Below are 18810 nucleotides of genomic sequence, written 5' to 3'. Positions count from 1 at the left end.
ATCTCATTTATATTACAAGGAATGAAATCTTTCTATCCTGTGAAACATAGATGATAATGTTTGTTGGAGTAAATTGTAGACGTCATTGGTTAATTCTGTTTTTATATATATGTCATGTGTATATAAATTTTATATATTTATAAAATTCTGTTTATATATATAAACTAAGATGGTACTTTTTAAAATTAAAGTTAGTTATAGGTTAAATGATTCAGGTTGCCTTTATCTAGATTATATGAATTTTTAGAAAAGCTTTAAAATGGAATAAGTTTATATGAAAAGCAGAAAGTAGAGCTGTGAGCTTATTTTTAAAGTGATATAGCTATATACAATGTTCTGCATTATTTCTTCCCTTAAGATGAGTAGACATTTAGTTTGTTAACCAATAGCCAATACATTATCTTCTCTGTCTTCTGGTTCTAGTAGTAATTTAAATCAGTGAGTCAAAGGGGAATAGTAAAAGTGAAGTGATTTTCTTTTCTGGGTAATGAATGGATCCAATGTAATGGATAAAGGATGTTTATGATTAACACTAGTTATTTACTGAATAGTCATACTTTCCTGAACATAGTTGGTATCCTGTGTTTCTTAATATTCTTTCAGAATACTGTATTAACTTTTATTAGTTAAAAAGAAAGGATTTAAAAAAAAATAGCCAAGTCTTTATCTCAATTATAATTTGATAGTATAAAACTTAATAACATTTTACTGATGAAAATTGGTGTTATCAAATGAAAAAAATTAACTAGTTTACACACACAAGTCAGTTTATGGCCTGTTTCTGTTTCCTTTGTCTATAGATTTCGGAAGTTGATTGCAAAGATGCATTAGAGATGATCTGTAACTTAGAGTCTGAGGGTGATGAGAAGAGCGCCCTTGTTTTATGTACTGCTTTTCTTTCACGGCAGCTCCAGCAAGGAGACATGTACTGCGCTTGGTGAGTCCTTTGTCCTTTTTAACTAGAGAAACAGAGGTCAGGTTGGGTGGTGCACACCTTGAATCCCATTTCTCTTGAGGGCAGAGGCAAGCTCAGGTCAGCCAAGGCCACATAGTGAGACCTTGTCTAAAAAAGAAACAAAAACAATTAAAAGAATACAAAGTAGATTTTAAGAATTAATATAATTTAGAAGCTTTTAAAGACCTTTTTCTCTTACCAAGACAAAAAGTGTATTTTCAGGTATTACAGTCTGTGCAAACTGATTATCAAACAGTTCATACTTTAGTTTTAGAAACTCTTTGTGTTAAGGACAATACAAATAAAAAGGTTTACTTTATCAGAAACTACTAAATTCATTTTCAACTTACTTTTACCAACCTGAGATTCTTTCTATATTTTTTTCATATGCATATTATCTATCTTGAGTTACTTAGCACTAAAATATGGAAATGTAGTTTATTTCATAGCTGTGGAGGTCATTCCTCTTTGCTGACTTGGTGTTTTCCTTTAGTGCATGCTTTCTGATCTGGCATATTCCCAAAACGTGTTACAGTATCCCTTTGGGAGGCTGCAGCTTACTTATATTAGCTCCTGTTAACTTAAAAAAACTTCATTCCAGCCTCAGATTAGTGTTACCTGAGACTGACTATTGTTTATATTCAATAGCATTATTGGTCTTTAAAGAAAATTTGCTAATAGTATGCTGGCATTTAAGAGTATTTGCTAGGCAATACAGAGCCTGTAGATGAATAGAGAATAGGCAGGTAATAAGTGGCTTTGTAATCAAATACATGCAAGTTCATAGTCACTAGGATTTTTAAGCAGTTGATTCTTGTTGTGAATAAAGTTAAATCTTTAGTACAGGAGAGATTGCTCTAAAAGTCATGGATGACTACAGTGTGCTTCTCAAGAATAAGCAGATTTTGGGGGCATAAGATAATGTGAAAGTCAGTGATAAGTAGGGTATCTTTGTGACATTTGTTTAAAAAGACATCAAATTGAATTTTATATGATATACAGATGCAGTCTGTTACCAACTCTGAAGGACAATATGAAAAACTTTGTTTAAAAAATTGTTTCAGGGGGCTGGAGAGATAGCCCAGAGGTTAAGAGCACCAACTGCTCTTCCAGAGGTCCTGAGTTCAATTCCCAGCACCCACATGGTGGCTCACAACCATCTGTAATGAGATCTGGGACCCTCTCCTGTATACATAATAAATAAATAAATCTTAAAAAAATGTGTTTCAAATGCACAGTTGGCAGTTATTTAGAAAATGCAGAGAGGACAACACAGCATAGCAGGAACAATTGCAGAGCTTAGACAAACATTAGAAAGCCAGGGAGTAGTCCAGCTAGGAAGCTAAAGGGCTTCCTTATGTATATGGCATGAAGTGATAGAAATGTAAAAGAAACATAGTTACCAGTTTCAAGTATAGCAAAAAATTGGGGCGGGGGACCGGGGTGCTTCAGTGGTAATGATGTATTCAAGTAGAAAGATGGTGAGTGGGAATAATGGCAGACACCATTTTCATACCCAGTCACCCATTGCTTAGAGACAGGATGCATTCTGAGAATGGTTGGTTTGAAATAATTTGTCATTGAGAAGGCTGCAGTGGTGCACCTCACTGAGATGATGATTCATGGATGGATCTAGTCAAACTGTATGTGGCCTACTGTTGAAATACTGTTACTGGATTCATGACTCCACTAAGGTTCAGGTCTTAGAAGAATCAAAATAAATGAGACTTAAAAAGAACTAGACAGGCAGATCTTGAGGTCCTCAATAGATGTTAAAATCCAGCAAGTGAGCAGTTCTGTGAGCAGTGAAGAGGACAGAGTTTTAAGGAGCTGGATACTGAAGTAAACAATAGCAGAAGCAGGTATTGACGAGAACAGTTGCTGAAAATGTTGATACAGGGAAAGTAAATGAAGAGTGGAAGAAAAAGTGATACAGAGAGCACATTGATCCTTTCTTTCTGTGAAAACATGATTACATTTAGGTAAGCTTCAATTTTAATAATAACAACCTTATGGATAGATTTTAATTTAGAGGACACGTGCATTATAAGGTGACAGTGTGAGCATCTATCACTTCACTGCAGTGCACCTCTGACCCTAGATGAGTATGTTCTAGTCCTTATGCCTTGTCAGCTATTATGCATATACTTGATATTTTTATATTACATAGTTAAAAGTCCAAATGTGACTCAAAAGTTCTCATTGTATAACTTTTTTAAGTGTTAGGTGTTTTGTTTTGTTTTTTACTAAAAGGGGTCTACTCTGAGATTGAAAAATACTATCAACAAAGTAAGAAAACTCATCTGATTTTTATTTGATCTTCAGAAATCCAGGGTGTAGACTTATCTTGTATTTAGGCATAATTCTACCCATAGAATTAAAATCTAAAGTCAGTTTTAATTTCACATGTAATGACTGGACTAGCATACTCCATGGTTATTCTGTGATCATTGTATTACTCCTTCTGCTTATCCTTCAAACTTTTTTTTTTTAAGGGAACTCACTCTGTTTTGGAGTAAACTACAGCAAAGGGTAGAACCATCAATACAAGTATACCTTGAGAGGTGTCGTCAACTTTCTTTGTTAACGAAGACTGTGTATCACATTTTCTTCCTGATTAAAGTTATTAATTCAGAGGTAAGAATAATCATGGTGTCTTCCCTTAACTTAAATTATATGTCTTAATAAGTCTTTAGTAAGATCTTAGCGTTCGTTATTTTGACACTTCCTTCAGTGATTTTTTTCTTTCATTTTACTGCATTGGGCCTTGATTTTTCTTATTAATCCTTTGAAACATTTGATTCAGAGTTAACTTAAGTGCTTGGGTCCAGCCTCTGCCAGGGTTTGGGTCCTGAGGTGAGGAAGGGGCATTGGCGCAAGGAAAACCCTGACCACCAAGTGGATTGCACGCAGGTGGCCCTGGATAGCTTGAGCTGTCTGTATTTATACTTAGAGTTTTTCTCATGAACATCTTTATTATTGTCTCCTATTTTTGAATTCTAAGAAATATATCATATTTTAAAGAATAAGTCGTAATCATTATGAAAGCCCCCATTGTTCTCCTTTATGCTTCCCCAAATATACCTTCCCACCCCCTGCACAACCTTATTCTAGACATAGAGTTCAGCATTTTTGCAGGCTTAACTAAATACAGAGCCAAACACATCCTGATCTCGTAGCCCTTATGTCAGCTGGCAGCTACTTGCAGTTACTAAGTTAAAAAGTAATAGATACAAGTACAATGATTTAAGGACAACAATAATTCAAACCCAGACAATTCTTTCATGTCTGCAAGATAGGCTTTTTTTTATACCATTCCCCTTTCTGTAAGAGGGTCCCACGTCTCAATCTCTCTGTAAAAGGCAGACTTTGATAAGGCAATCTTTCCCCATCTCACTATATCATACTTCTTCCACCAATATAAGCTGCTGTGTGTGGCAAAGATGAATTTATCCATCTCATATTTTACATTGCATTTCCCCATTGGCTCATACTAGATCCTGTCATTGATTCTCTATGCTTAGTGTCCAGAGAACTTAGAGTTGGCACTATGTCTGTACCTGAGGCTGTGTTTGCATGCCTTACTCTCCTTTCCAGAACTGTGTGTGAGGCAAGGTTAATGGTCCAAGTGTTGTTTTCTCATGGATACCTAACTATCCCTGTTGAGTCAGAAAAGTTCCCAGAATTAGGAGTTGTACTTAGTAATTCCAGACTGGAGAAACACACGTCCCTGATGAAACTTAGGGTGAGATATTTGAGGAAAACAGAACTTCCAGGGGATTACAGCTATTACAAGTGTGACTGACAAAGTGGAACTAAAACTGTCCAAAGAAACACCAAAGAAATGAGAGAAAGGCGCCTGCAAGCTGCACCAGTTTTGCAAATTCCTATGCTGTCCCGTGGTCCTTGCCAAGGAGAGTCCTTCCCACAAGTGTCTTGCCTGAGGAAACCCACTGGACAGGTAGTCATATGCTGATCCAAGACCAGGCTGGACGGCTCCCAGCACTACAAGTTCATTGAAAACACAAGACCTCCTCCCATCTATGTGGTATTGGCCGTATTTGTTCTTTGGTGTTCCTAGGATGTGTTATACACTTCTTTGGTAGTTTGGATCTGTGGAAGTTTAGAAAGTGTGAAAAGGAATATAGGAAATTATTCTGTTGCTGACAGTAGATCTAAAAAAAAAAAAAACAAAACAAAACCCCTTCTACCATAAAACAGCCACAAATACTTGATAAAAATAAAACTACTCATCATTGAGTTTACACGAACATTAGGAAACATTCCTCCCCTCCTTGAATTCAGTATAGAAACTATAATCAACTAAGTGTAGCAAAAGCTTGAACGGGGCCTAGGCTGTAGATGAGTTAGTAGAGTGCTTGCCCTAGCATTCAGTGAGTCCTGGGTTTGATCCCCAGCACCATGTAGACCAGAAGTGGGAGTCCGCACATATAGACCCAGTTCAAACTTATCCATGGCTACATAGTTCAGTGCCAGCTTAGGTATGATATGTGAGATCTTGTGTCAGGGAGAAGGAGAGGGAGGAACAGGTAAGAGGTGAAGAAAAAAAAACGCTTGAACTGATTGGTATATGGTGTAATGCTGCTTGAAATAACCACACAATTCAGATTTGCATATCCATCTAGAGACCAGAGATAGCTATATGGAGATCAGATGAAGTGTTGAGCCCTCTCAAATTAGGGAGTTAGATCTGAATTCTTCCCTCCTATGCCTACCACAACTCTGGAACCTGTGAAGTACCATTATTTCATTGAGAAACTGACTAGAAAAATATAATACTGATGGATGATAGAGAGCTTCAGATAATGCTCAGCTGGATTCTGGGTCAAAAGAGGTGAGTCTTTCCCTAAGAAATTATAACAATAAGTCTATTTAACACAGATTTGGTGCTATGTAGTTCAGAAATCCCCATGCCAAGTAATGTTTAAGAGGTGAGAAACCTGAACTCTATGCCATAGTTGCAGAAGCAGATACAGAACTACTTTGAAGGGACAAGATTCTTACAAAAAGCTCTGGTAAGGGTGAGCTCATTCATCATCAAAGCTTACAAATTATGTGACTGCCTTCTGTGAGTAAATGTTATCAGGCAGAAGGATAGAATTAAACGTGCAAGCATAAAAGCTATGAATTGTGTATAAAGGCATGAATAAAAAAAATCTGAAATAATTTCATCATAGTAGGATTGGGGCTGGAGGAAGGCTCTGAGATTAAAAGCATGTACTGTTCTTGTGGATGACCTGAGTTGAGTTCCCAGCACCTCTATAAGGAAGCTCACAATCACCTAACTCCACTTCCAGGGAATCAATGACTGGTACCTGCAACTCATGTGCACAGACACACAATTTATAAAAATAGTAAAATTTACAGGGGCCTAGAGAGATGACTCAGTGGTTACAAGCACCAGCTGGTCTTTGATATGATTCCCAGCACCCAACTGGCAGCTTACAACTATTTATGAATCTAGTCTCAGGGTACTGATGTCCTCTGTCCTCTGTCCACCAAAACACCAGGAGTGTAATTGTGTGTGTGTGTGTGTGTGTGTGTGTGTGTGTGTACATACATACATATATATATGCATTTAAACACTGTCGGAAAGAATGACAGGATTGATTTGTCTAGTATTAATAATGTAAGTGTGAATAAATCTATAAAAAGCAAAACTACACAAAATAATAAAGCATGAATGACACTATTTGTCTTAGTTTGAGGTTCTGTTGCTGTGAAGAGATACCATGACCATGGCAACTCTTACAAAGGAAAACATTTAATTGTGTGGCTTACAGTTTCAGAGATTTAGTCCATTATCATCATTGTAGGAAACATGGCAACATGCAGGCAGACATGGTGCTAGAGAAGAAGCTGAGAATCCTACATCTTAAGGCAACAGGAAGTGGTCTAAGACACTGGGTGGTATCTTGAACATATATACCCACCCCTACAGTCACACACATATATATATATGAGTCCAGCAAAGCCACACCTCCTAATAGTGTCACTCCCATTGAGCTTATGAGGACCAATTACATTCAGACTACCACACTATTAAACAGTGATACTATTTAAATGACCAGATTTTAAATGAGTCAGACCTTTTTGAAATGCAGGAACAGAGTAATTGAAAATTTTAAAACAAGATAGGTAGAGCACAGGCTATATGTAGGTAAAGAGGCTGAAAGCACATTTGAGTCCACACATTAATCAAAGAGATGAGAATCTTGTCATTGAGTGTACTCCTAGCCTTGTGTTGCTGATTTTCTTCTGGTGACCTGGATAGGAATTCAGCTCATTTCTATTTAAATATATACAGAAGACGTCTTCTAAAGATTTTTTTTTTCTTCCGAGACAGGATTTCTCTGTGTAGCTTTGCGCCTTTCCTGGAACTCACTTGGTAGCCCAGGCTGACCTCAAACTCACAAAGATCCGCCTGGCTCTGCCTCCCGAGTGCTGGGATTAAAGGCATGCGCCATCACCGCCCTAAAGATTTTATCATTGCATAGAATCTAAAAATTCAGCATGATAATGGGTTATTTATTTAAATTCTTTTGAAAGGTGAAATAAAAAAGTAAAATAAATTAAACCTACTACTCCATTCTCCTTTATTTTAGCTGAGGATCGAACCCAGGGCCTTGTGCTTGCTAGGCTCTACCACAGAGCTAAATCCCCAACCTCCATTCTTTAAAAGTACCTTTTATTGCCTGTATTTGATCAGTAAGCCTTAAGTAAATTTTTATATTTATTTTGTCCAGAAATGATTTGTTTTATCTTTCTACTTTCCTGCTCTTCTTCTCTATTTCAGCCCTGCTGACTCATCTTTATTTTTTTATTTTATAAACTATGATGCCACAGGTAAAAATAACTGAAACAGAGCAGTAGGTTTCCTAGGATATTACTGTGTAGTTTTAATCATCAGCTTGTGTTACTACTAAACATCTCGCTTAGTCAGCAGCATGGCAGAGCAGAAGGCACTTGCAACTAGAAGTCAGGTTAGCTGGGTACCACTTTTACCTTACTGCTAACTACCCTGATCAACTTAACCACTCTGGGGTTCATTGAATCCAAAGTATGAGGTAAAAGTGAGTGTCCACCTTCATCCTTACTCCTTCCTTGTAAGGAGGCCATGCTGCTAGGCCTCATGTTGGGAAACCTTGGACTAGAGCTTCTCTCCATGATGACTGTCATATTTTATGTGCCCAGTGGTCCTTCATAGTTATGTAACATAGATGGAGAATACTCTCATGTCATAAACATTCTTGTTGATAGTGTGCTTTTACTCACCAACATTCAGATTTAAGTGATTTTTAAGAATTAATCTCTCATATAATTTCACGGTATTATGGAAAATGGGTGTGAATTCAAACTGTTTAAAAATATACCTGCTATGTAATCAGTTTATGATTTAAATGTTGCCTACTACTTATTTTTCCAGTATACACAGTGAAAACTCTAAAAAATAAGATGGTTGATAAGATTCTTTTTGTGTGTGTGGCATCATTTGTTGTTTTACAGGTAGTTACAACATACAAATATTTTTAAAACAAGCCATTGGCTTTGCTAGGTGTCATGGTGCACAAATGCAATCTCATCTCTTGTAAGTCTGATCCAGAACAATCATGAAGTCGGCCCAGCCTGAGCTACAAAGCATGCTCCTGTCTCAAAAATCAAAGAAAACTGTTGTTTGGTGGTGGTGCATGCATTTAATCCCTGCACTCGGAGGAAGGGGCAAGTGGATCTCTGTGAGTTTGAGGCCAGCTTGGTCTATGGTGTGAGTTCCAGGACAGCCAAGGCTACACAGAGAAACCCTGTCTGAAAAAACTAAAATAATTTTAAAAAATCAAAGCAAACCATTTGTGGTTAGTGAGTTGGAACAAATCCTTGCTGAGCAGCAGTTGGCTCCCATCAGAAGTCTCGTTAGGACTCCTCTCTAGAATACCTGTAGTTGTACTTTGTGGGCTTGAATCAGATTTTGCTGCTCTTTAAGAGAAAGTTGACACATTAGAGAAGTTATTTTCCTCAAGGTAAGTTCCCTTTATCCATACATTCTCTGACGTCTGGATCCTATTCCCTTCCCTCTTCATTTTGTGAGTTTTCTAAATATCATAAGCCTTTTCTAAATTCTCACTGTCTCTCCAGCCCCTTGACCTCTGCTCTATAAAAAAGGATCTGAGAAGTAAGAAAGGTGAAGTAACTTCCATGTCTGCCTGTATCAGATGATCTTGGATTTTTTTTGTTGTTCTTTGATACAAGTCTTTGCTTAGTTTTGCTACTTGTGTTTGTAATGATTTTCGGGTTACTTTTCAAACTTTTTTTTGTTTTTTTTGTTTTTCAAGACAGGGTTTCTCTGTGTAGCTTTGCACCTTTCCTGGATTTCACTCTGTAGACCAGGCTGGCCTCGAACTCACAAAGATCCGCCTGCCTCTGCCTCCCGAGTGCTGGGATTAAAGGTGTGCGCTACCACCGCCCGGCTGATTTTTGGGTTACTTTTAAACCCATATCCATACCAAGTTGATTTTAGAAGGCGTGTCTTTTCCAATACTGTTAAGATTTGAAAGCCCAGTTTAAAAAAAAAAAAAAAAAAGCATCTGTGCTGGACAGTGTCAATTAACCTTTCCTGTTTTGTATTTATTTCACAGACTGAAGGGGCTGGACTTGCCACTTGCATAGAATTATGTGTAAAAGCTCTTCGCTTGGAATCTACAGAAAACACTGAAGTGAAAATATCAGTTTGCAAGACCATTTCATGTTTGTTGCCCGATGATCTGGAAGTGAAACGTGCTTGTCAACTGAGTGAATTTCTTATTGAGCCTACAGTAGATGCATATTATGCTGTGGAAATGTTATATAACCAGCCAGACCAGAAATATGATGAAGAGAATCTCCCTATACCCAATTCTCTACGTTGTGAGCTCTTACTTGTTTTGAAAACTCAGTGGCCCTTTGATCCAGAATTTTGGGATTGGAAAACCTTGAAACGACAGTGTCTTGCACTAATGGGGGAAGAGGCATCTATTGTATCTTCAATTGATGAACTGAATGACTGTGAAGTATATGAAAAAGTAGATTACCAGGATGGAAACAGAGAAGCCTCTGTGAATGGTCTTTCTGGTGGACTTGGTACTGATTCTGGCCTGCTGATGGATACTGGTGATGAAAAGCAAAAGAAGAAGGAGATCAAACAATTAAAAGAGAGGGGGTTTATATCTGCTAGGTTTAGGAATTGGCAAGCCTACATGCAGTATTGTGTGCTGTGTGACAAAGAATTCCTTGGACACAGAATAGTACGGCATGCTCAAAAACATTACAAAGATGGGATTTACAGCTGTCCCATATGCGCAAAGAATTTTAATTCTAAAGAAACTTTTGTCCCTCATGTCACACTGCATGTTAAACAGTCTAGTAAAGAGAGACTAGCAGCTATGAAACCATTAAGAAGACTGGGAAGGCCTCCAAAAATCCCAGCCACCCATGAAAGTCAGAAGACCAACACTAATGCTGTGGGGAAACAGGAACAGCGCCCCATAAAGAAGAACAGTCTCTATTCCACAGATTTCATAGTGTTTAATGACAACGACGGTTCTGATGATGAGAACGAAGACAAAGATAAATCTTATGAGCCAGAGGTGATCCCTGTCCAGAAACCAGTACCTGTTAATGAATTTAATTGCCCTGTAACTTTTTGTAAAAAGGGCTTTAAGTACTTCAAAAATTTAATTGCTCATGTAAAAGGTCACAAGGATAATGAAGATGCCAAGCGCTTTCTTGAAATGCAAAGCAGAAAGGTCATTTGCCAGTACTGTCGACGGCATTTTGTGAGTGTTACTCACCTCAACGATCATTTACAGATGCACTGTGGCAGCAAGCCGTATATATGTATACAGATGAAGTGTAAGGCTGGTTTCAATAGTTATGCAGAGCTGTTAGCCCACCGAAAGGAGCATCAAGTCTTTAGAGCAAAGTGCTTATTTCCAAAATGTGGCAGAATTTTTTCCCAAGCTTATTTACTGTACGATCATGAAGCACAACATTATAATACCTATACTTGTAAGTTCACAGGTTGTGGTAAAGTTTACCGTTCTCAAAGTGAGATGGAAAAGCATGTGGATGATCACAGTGCTCCTGAAAAAGAGCTGCCTCCTGAAGACCAGCTTAATTTCTCTGGAAATGATGTGAATCAGAACACAGAAGGGAGTACTGGGGGAGAAAGAACAATGCCTTCTTCAGAGAGAGGCACTGAAAAGAGCTCAGGAGCAGACAGAAGTGATGATTGGGATAAAAGCCAAGCGGAATCAGCTGTGACTCAACAAGGCCAGCTCTCGGCCTCTGAACTCAGGCAAGCTAACATACCATTGTCAAACGGTCTGGGAAACCCTGAAAATACTACTGTTCTTCAGACCAATGAAGTAGCTGTGTCCATCAAAGTGTCTCTCAACCATGGGACTGGGGATGACTTTGGCAAACAAGAAAACCTAACCATGGAAGGCACTGGTGAGCCACTGGTGACAGAGTTGCATCAACCCGGTGACAGTGCTGCTGTTGGGTTGTGTCATCCACGTCTCCAAGAGCAGAAGCAGCATGAGCATCTAAATGAAGCCCAGATGGCACAGAATTCCTTAGCAAATTCCGAATCGATGAAGATGGGCGACCTTAACCCACAAAACTTAGAAAGACAGGTGAACACTCTGATGACCTTCTCTATACAAAGTCAGGCAGGACTTCAAGACAGCTCACAGACTCCCAAGTTTGAATGTGGAGGTGATGTTAAGACATCATCCAGCCTTTATGATTTACCTCTTAAGACACTAGAAAGTATTGCATTTGTTCCACCGCAGCTCAGCCTGAGCAGTTCACTGGGAGCTCCATCAGTACCTCCAAAAGCTCCAGTTCAGAAATTCAGCTGCCAGGTCGAGGGGTGTACTCGAACATATAACTCCTCACAGAGTATTGGAAAACACATGAAAACAGCACACCCTGACCAATACGCTGCTTTTAAAATGCAGCGCAAAACTAAAAAAGGTCAGAAACCTAACAACTTAAATACACCAAATCATGGAAAGTGTGTTTATTTTTTGCCATCCCAAGTGAGCAGCTCTAATCATGCTTTTTTTACACCACAGACCAAAGCCAGTGGGAATCCTGCTTGTTCAGCCCAGTTGCAGCATGTCTCGCCTTCCATTTTTCCAGCTCATTTAGCAAGTGTATCAACTCCATTGTTACCCTCAGTGGAAAGTGTCCTAAGTCCAAACATACCTTCTCAGGATAAGCATGGACAAGATGGTCTGTTATGTTCACAAATGGAAAACTTGTCTAATACTGCCTTGCCCTCACAAATGGAAGATTTAACCAAAACAGCTTTGCCTTTGAATATTGACAGCGGCTCAGATCCTTTCCTTCCTTTACCCACAGAAAATAGCTCTCTCTTCCCTTCACCAGCAAACAGCGAGAATAATTCAGTATTTTCCCAGCTGGAGAACAATACAAATCATTATCCCTCACAGACGGAAGGAAACATGAATTCCTCCTTTCTTAAAGGAGGCAGTAGTGAAAATGGGGTTTTTCCTTCACAAGTCAACATTGCAGATGACTTCAGTAGCACCAGTGCCCAACAGTCTGCATCAAAAAAAGTGAAAAAAGACCGTGGTCGAGGCCCAAATGGGAAGGAAAGAAAACCCAAGCACAACAAAAGGGCTAAATGGCCTGCAATTATCAGAGATGGGAAATTTATCTGTAGCAGGTGTTACAGGGCTTTCACGAACCCCAGGTCCCTGGGTGGACACCTGTCTAAAAGGTCTTACTGCAAACCACTGGATGGAGCGGAAATTGCACAGGAACTTTTACAGAGCAACAGACAGCCTTCCCTTCTGGCCAGCATGATTCTTTCCACGAGTGCAGTGAATATGCAACAGCCACACCAGTCTACCTTTAGTCCAGAAGCATGTTTTAAAGATCCATCATTCCTACAGCTTCTTTCTGTGGAAAATCGCTCATCATTTTTACCAAGTGCATTTCCTAGGTGTGATGTGAGTAACTTTAATAACAGTGTTAGTCAGGAAGGCAGTGAAATTATTAAGCAGGCTTTAGAAACTGCTGGCATTCCTAGCACATTTGAGAGTGCTGAAATGCTTTCTCAGGTTGTTCCTGTAGGCAGTGTCTCCGATGGAGTACAAGTAAACGCAACAGGGCTGCCAGGTCCAACTGAGACACCCTTATTACAGACTGTCTGCCACCCGAACACCTCACCAACAAACCAGAATAGAACACCAAATTCCAAAACTTCCACCATCAAGGAATGTAACAATTTGCCCATCTTTACACCAAATGATTTACTGCTCAAGACTATTGAAAATGGTCTGTGCTCCAATTCATTCACTAACTCTACTGAGCCGTCACAAAATTTTACTGGTAATAGCACACATGTTTCTGTTATAAGTGGTCCTCAAAATACCAGATCCAGTGCTTTGAATAAAAAAGGAAATAGTGCATCTAAGAGAAGAAAAAAAGTTGCTCCTCCAGTAATGATACCCAATGCTTCCCAAAATGTGGTACCAACTGACTTGACAATGGAGCTTACAGCAAAGAACCTTAAGGGCCCTGATACCAATGTTCGTTCAGATGTAATTCCAAATTGTGAACCTCAGGTTTTGGTGGAAAATCTCACACAGAAATTAAATAACATTGACAATCACTTGTTTATAACTGATGTAAAAGAGAACTTTAAAGCCAACGTTGAACCACACCCAGTGTTAGCCCCCTTATCCTTAAAAACTGAAAATGGTGATTCCCGAATGATGGCTTTGAGTTCATGCACATCAGTGACTTCTGATTTGCAGGTTCCTGAAGACAATGTTATACAGAACTTTGAGAAGACTCTTGAAATTATTAAAACGGCTATGAATTCTCAAATACTTGAGGTAAAAAGTGGATCTCAGGGTACTGGTGAGACACCACAGAATGCTCAGATAAATTACAGCATGCAACTTCCTTCAGTAAACCCTATCCAAGATAGTAAGTTACCTGATTCTCCTCAGTGTTCCTCTTTCCTAACTGTAATGCCAACAAAAAGTAACATTCCTCAGCCTGAAGCATTACGTGAGGAGGATCAAATACAGGACATTTTAGAAGGTTTGCAAAACTTAAAATTAGAAACTGACCTTTCCACTCCAGCTTCTCAGTGTATGTTAATAAACACACCAGTAACACTGCCCCCTACTCCTGCTAAATCAACTCCAAATACTGCAGTCCAGCCAGTTTCTGAAACAATACATATCCAGCTTAACGACAGAGTTAATAAGCCCTTTGTGTGTCAAAACCAAGGCTGTAACTACAGTGCCATGACAAAGGATGCCCTGTTCAAACACTACAGTAAAATCCACCAGTATACTCAAGAGATGATTCTTGAGATTAAGAAGAATCAGTTAAAATTTGCTCCATTTAAATGTGTAGTACCTACATGTACCAAAACATTTACAAGAAATTCTAATCTCCGGGCACACTGTCAGTTGGTGCATCATTTTACAACAGAAGAAATGGTAAAGTTAAAAATAAAAAGACCATATGGGAGAAAATCTCAGAGTGAAAATTTGTCAGCTCCACAAATTACTCAAGTGAAAAAACAGATACTTGTAGCAGAGGAAATGAAAACAGACTTACAGCCTTCCGTAGAGTTACCAGCAGTGACAGATGATGCCCTTGGCAGTGTAGCAGTAATCCCAGAAAAACAACTTACAGAAAAAAAAAGTCCTGAGCAACCAGAAAGTTCTTCACAACCTGTCCCAATCACTGTTGAACAGCACAATACAAATCTTACACATGTGAAAACCAAAGGAAGGGGAATTAAGAGACATAGAAAAGAAAAGGAAGAAAAAAGAGAAAATAATCTGGTCTCCCAGTCTGTTGAATTTCCAGCAAGATACAGTCCATATAGACCTTACTGCTGTGTTCACCAGGGATGTTTTGCTGCATTTACAATACAGCAAAACTTGATTCTTCATTACCAGGCTGTACATAAATCAAATCTTCCTACATTTTCTGCAGAGGTTGAAGAGGAAAGTGAAGTTGGCAGAGAAAGTGAAGAAGCTGAAACTAAACAATCAATGAAAGAATTTCGGTGTCAGGTGAGTGACTGTTCTAGAATTTTCCAAGCAATTACTGGCCTAATACAGCACTACATGAAACTTCATGAAATGACCCCTGAGGAAATTGAAACCATGACTGCTGCTGTGGATGTTGGCAAATTTCCTTGTGACCAGTTGGAGTGTAAATCATCTTTTACAACATATCTGAGCTATGTTGTTCATCTTGAGGTCGACCATGGAATTGGGGCAAGGACAAGTAAAACAGAAGAAGATGGCATATACAAGTGTGACTGTGAAGGCTGTGACCGCATATATGCAACTCGGTCTAATCTCCTCCGGCACATTTTTAATAAGCATAATGACAAACATAAGGCTCATCTGATTCGGCCGAGAAAATTAACTGGCCAGGAAAATATATCAAGTAAGGCAAACCAAGAAAAATCAAAGTCTAAACATCGGGCAATAAAACACAGCCGGTCTGGAAAAGAAGGAATGAAAGTACCTAAGACCAAGCGAAAGAAAAAAATTAGTTTCGAAAGCAGTAGTGCAAAAGTTGTGCAAATTGAAGAAAATAAGCCTTATTCTCTAAAACGTGGAAAGCATGTATATTCCATAAAGGCTAGAAATGACGCCTTGTCAGAGTGTACAAGCAAATTTGTGACACAATATCCATGTATGATAAAGGGGTGTACTTCTGTTGTTACAAGTGAAAGCAATATAATTAGACATTATAAGTGTCATAAGTTGTCCAAAGCATTTACATCACAACACCGCAATATTCTTATTGTCTTCAAGCGGTATGGCAGCCCACAAGGAAAGGAGACTTCTCAGCAAGAGGATGGTAAAGATGATATAAAAGATTCTGACACATTTGTGTTAGAGAAAAATGATAATCCGAAAACAGCTACCATCCCAGAGGAAGAAGGTATAAAAGGTGAAAAAGATGAAATGGATGAACTAACAGAATTATTTATTACAAAACTAATAAATGAAGATAGCACAAATGTAGAAACTCAAGTTAATACTGCTTTAAAGGTAAATAATGACTTTCAGGAAAATGATTCCAGCCTACCAGAAAAACAAAAGACAGGTAACCTGAAGAGAGTTTATAAGGAAAAAAGCACTGTGCAGAATAAGAAAAGAAAGGTTGAAAAAACTGAGCCAGAATTATCTTTGGAGGTAAATACCTCACGTAAGGATGAAGAGACTGCTGTGGCAGTTCAAACCACCGAGGAGCAGCCTGCATCCTTTGACTGGAGCTCCTTCAAACCAATGGGATTTGAAGTGTCATTTCTTAAGTTTCTGGAAGAGTCTGCAGTGAAGCAGAAGAAAAATACTGACAGAGACCATTCAAATGGTGGAACTAAGAGAGGATCCCATTCAAGTTCAAGAAGAAATGTTGATAAGACCACTGTGACTGGTGGGAATCACACATGTTCTTGTAAAGAAAGTGAGATCTTTGTACAGTTTGCCAATCCCTCCAAGCTTCCGTGCAGTGAGAATGTAAAAATTGTTTTAGACAAGACTCTTAAAGATTGCACTGAGCTTGTCCTAAAACAGCTTCAGGAAATGAAACCTACTGTCAGCCTAAATAAACTTGAACTATCAAATGATCCAGACAGGACTGTTTTGAAAGAAGTCAGTATAGGTAAAGCCACAGGCAGAGGGCAGTACTGATAGGTAACTCATGTACTATAAATGCATATCATTTGTAGTTTTATTTTAAATAGAAAGCCATCAAGCATGCTGTAATTGTGAGCTTTTTAATTTGTTGACATGAATTAACCTAGCTTTAAAAAATGAAGAAAAAAAAAAAAGCCATGACATTTGTCATGTAGAACTTTATTTTATCCCTATGGGACTTGAGCAAAATCAATACTTCAGTTATTGTAAATAATTGAGTTAAGCCTCAAATTTCTGTCACCTAGTTGTCCTTTCCATGAACTATACTGAATTATCTGTATGATTGGTATCTTTTCAGCAGATCACCACTCATGTATAGCAGTACTCTTTATTTGTAGATAGTTTTTTGTATATATTTATTATTGTAAATCATTTGCTGCCACCAGCAGTCTGTAAGTCTAAATAAGTAAATGATACATTTATATTTGCAATTTTAATTTTAACGAAGTGATCAAGTTTTTAAACTTTTATTGTTTTAAATTAAGAACTTTTTGAACTAAAACTAGAAACTGCCGTAGTTAATTTTTTTTAACATAAAAAAATTTGCAAGATGCTGTCAAGGTGGTTGACACAATAGGCACATTACAACATTCTGCTTTGTGAATTGGCCATCCTCCATTCTTGGATGGTGTTCATGTGAAATGAGAGCAGACTCTTCAGTAGTTTCATATAGCTACAGATTTTTTTCCTTTTTCCATTGCTTCTAATTGGATATAGTTACTATGAGTCCATGAAATGTAATGGAAATGTGAATAAAGACTTGCTACATTGAAGTTTTCAACATTGGTATTCTAAAGTATCCTGTGTCAATGTGATAGGCACTAGTAGTGGAGCCGTGTAAATACCCAAGGTGGTGGTTTGTGAGGTAGCCCAGTATTGCCTTAAATAAAATCACATTGCAGTTCCTCTTTTGTATGTGATCTTATAAAGATTTTTTTCTTCCCATTTCCTGAGATTTATGGATGGTGTATAGCTTTAAACTGTATAAACTTTTGTGGAAAGAATTTTTTAGACATTTTATAAATTTTAAAATTGGTATCATCAAAGTGAGCCCATCTTGTGTTTATAAAATGCAAGAATCCTTAACATTTATAGTTACATAGAAACACTTTCTATAAGGAAGTCATATGTTTTGATTTTACTATTTATAGGCATTAGGTTGTGCAGATTTGTCTGTATTTTTCACATTATCTAATGATACTGTTTTCATTAGATTAGTCTTCAAGAACAGTATTAGTCAGGATTAATTATTTGATCATTCAGTATCTAATTCTAGCTTAGCTTTATTCACGAGACCTATGCTTCAAGGTAGGAGTTCTTTCTGGAGCACTGACCGCCTCAAGGAAAGCAGAGCTAAAGTCAGTACTGGAAACAAGGCATCCTTTGAAGATTTACTTTCATTTTTGTTTGCCATAATAGCATTATTGTTTTGTTTTCTTTTGTTTGACATATTATAAAGCAGTTACATTCACAGTGTTAGCCTGAGCTGTGGTGTTGTGGTCACATGGATGTGTGTATCCCCTGTACAGCATCAGACTTGCAGGAGAAATGAATCACTTAACTGAAATTGCTGGGACTCTGAATAAATAAGCATGGTGAAGGAATGAACTTAATTTCTTATGGAAACTTTTAAGTTTTATTATTAAAACATTACAGTTTTATTTGGGGGACCTAGTGAGTTGTGTTGAGTAGTCGGTTTCACCTTAAGGTTTCTTTCCAGTATGCATAAAACTTGACACATTAAAATCCTTACCATTTGATAAGCCCGCTGTTATTTATTAATGTTAAAATAAAGGTGGTTTTCATGGGTGATTTATATTTTTTTAAACAACTGAATTATGTGTTTGTTCATGGGATGTTTCCATACAGTTTTCTTAGGAGTGCTCCTAGCTCTTAAAGATAGATACTTAGCAAAAGTGTCTGAGAGAATGCAGTAGCAGAGAGGTCCATTGTCAGTTATTGTTAGTTCGCCCTGTGAAGTGAAAACTGCAGGGTCCACACACCCAACTCTAGTATTCAGAATTGCCTCAAAACCCAGGCCAGCCTGTGCCACAGAACGAGGGCCTGTCTGCAGAAATGAGA

The 18810-nt window shown here is 38.1% G+C and overlaps 1 protein-coding gene across 2 annotated transcripts in view; it reads left to right on the top strand.

Moving 5' to 3' along the window:
• Znf292 (zinc finger protein 292) overlaps positions 1-18544 on the top strand; it is a 72334-nt gene extending 53790 nt beyond the window's left edge. For both annotated transcript variants that reach the window (XM_036177813.1, XM_036177814.1), the window contains 3 exons: positions 801-937; positions 3451-3592; positions 9607-18544. In XM_036177813.1, the coding sequence (XP_036033706.1) occupies positions 801-937; positions 3451-3592; positions 9607-16722 (7395 nt within the window). In that variant the 3' untranslated portion in view covers positions 16723-18544. The remainder of the gene's footprint in view (positions 1-800; positions 938-3450; positions 3593-9606) is intronic.
• The last annotated feature ends 266 nt before the right edge of the window (positions 18545-18810 follow it).

Source organism: Onychomys torridus, chromosome 2 (genome assembly GCF_903995425.1).
Source record: "Onychomys torridus chromosome 2, mOncTor1.1, whole genome shotgun sequence".
NCBI classification, from domain to species: Eukaryota; Metazoa; Chordata; class Mammalia; order Rodentia; family Cricetidae; genus Onychomys; species Onychomys torridus.
This window is presented reverse-complemented; position numbering and strand designations above follow the sequence as displayed.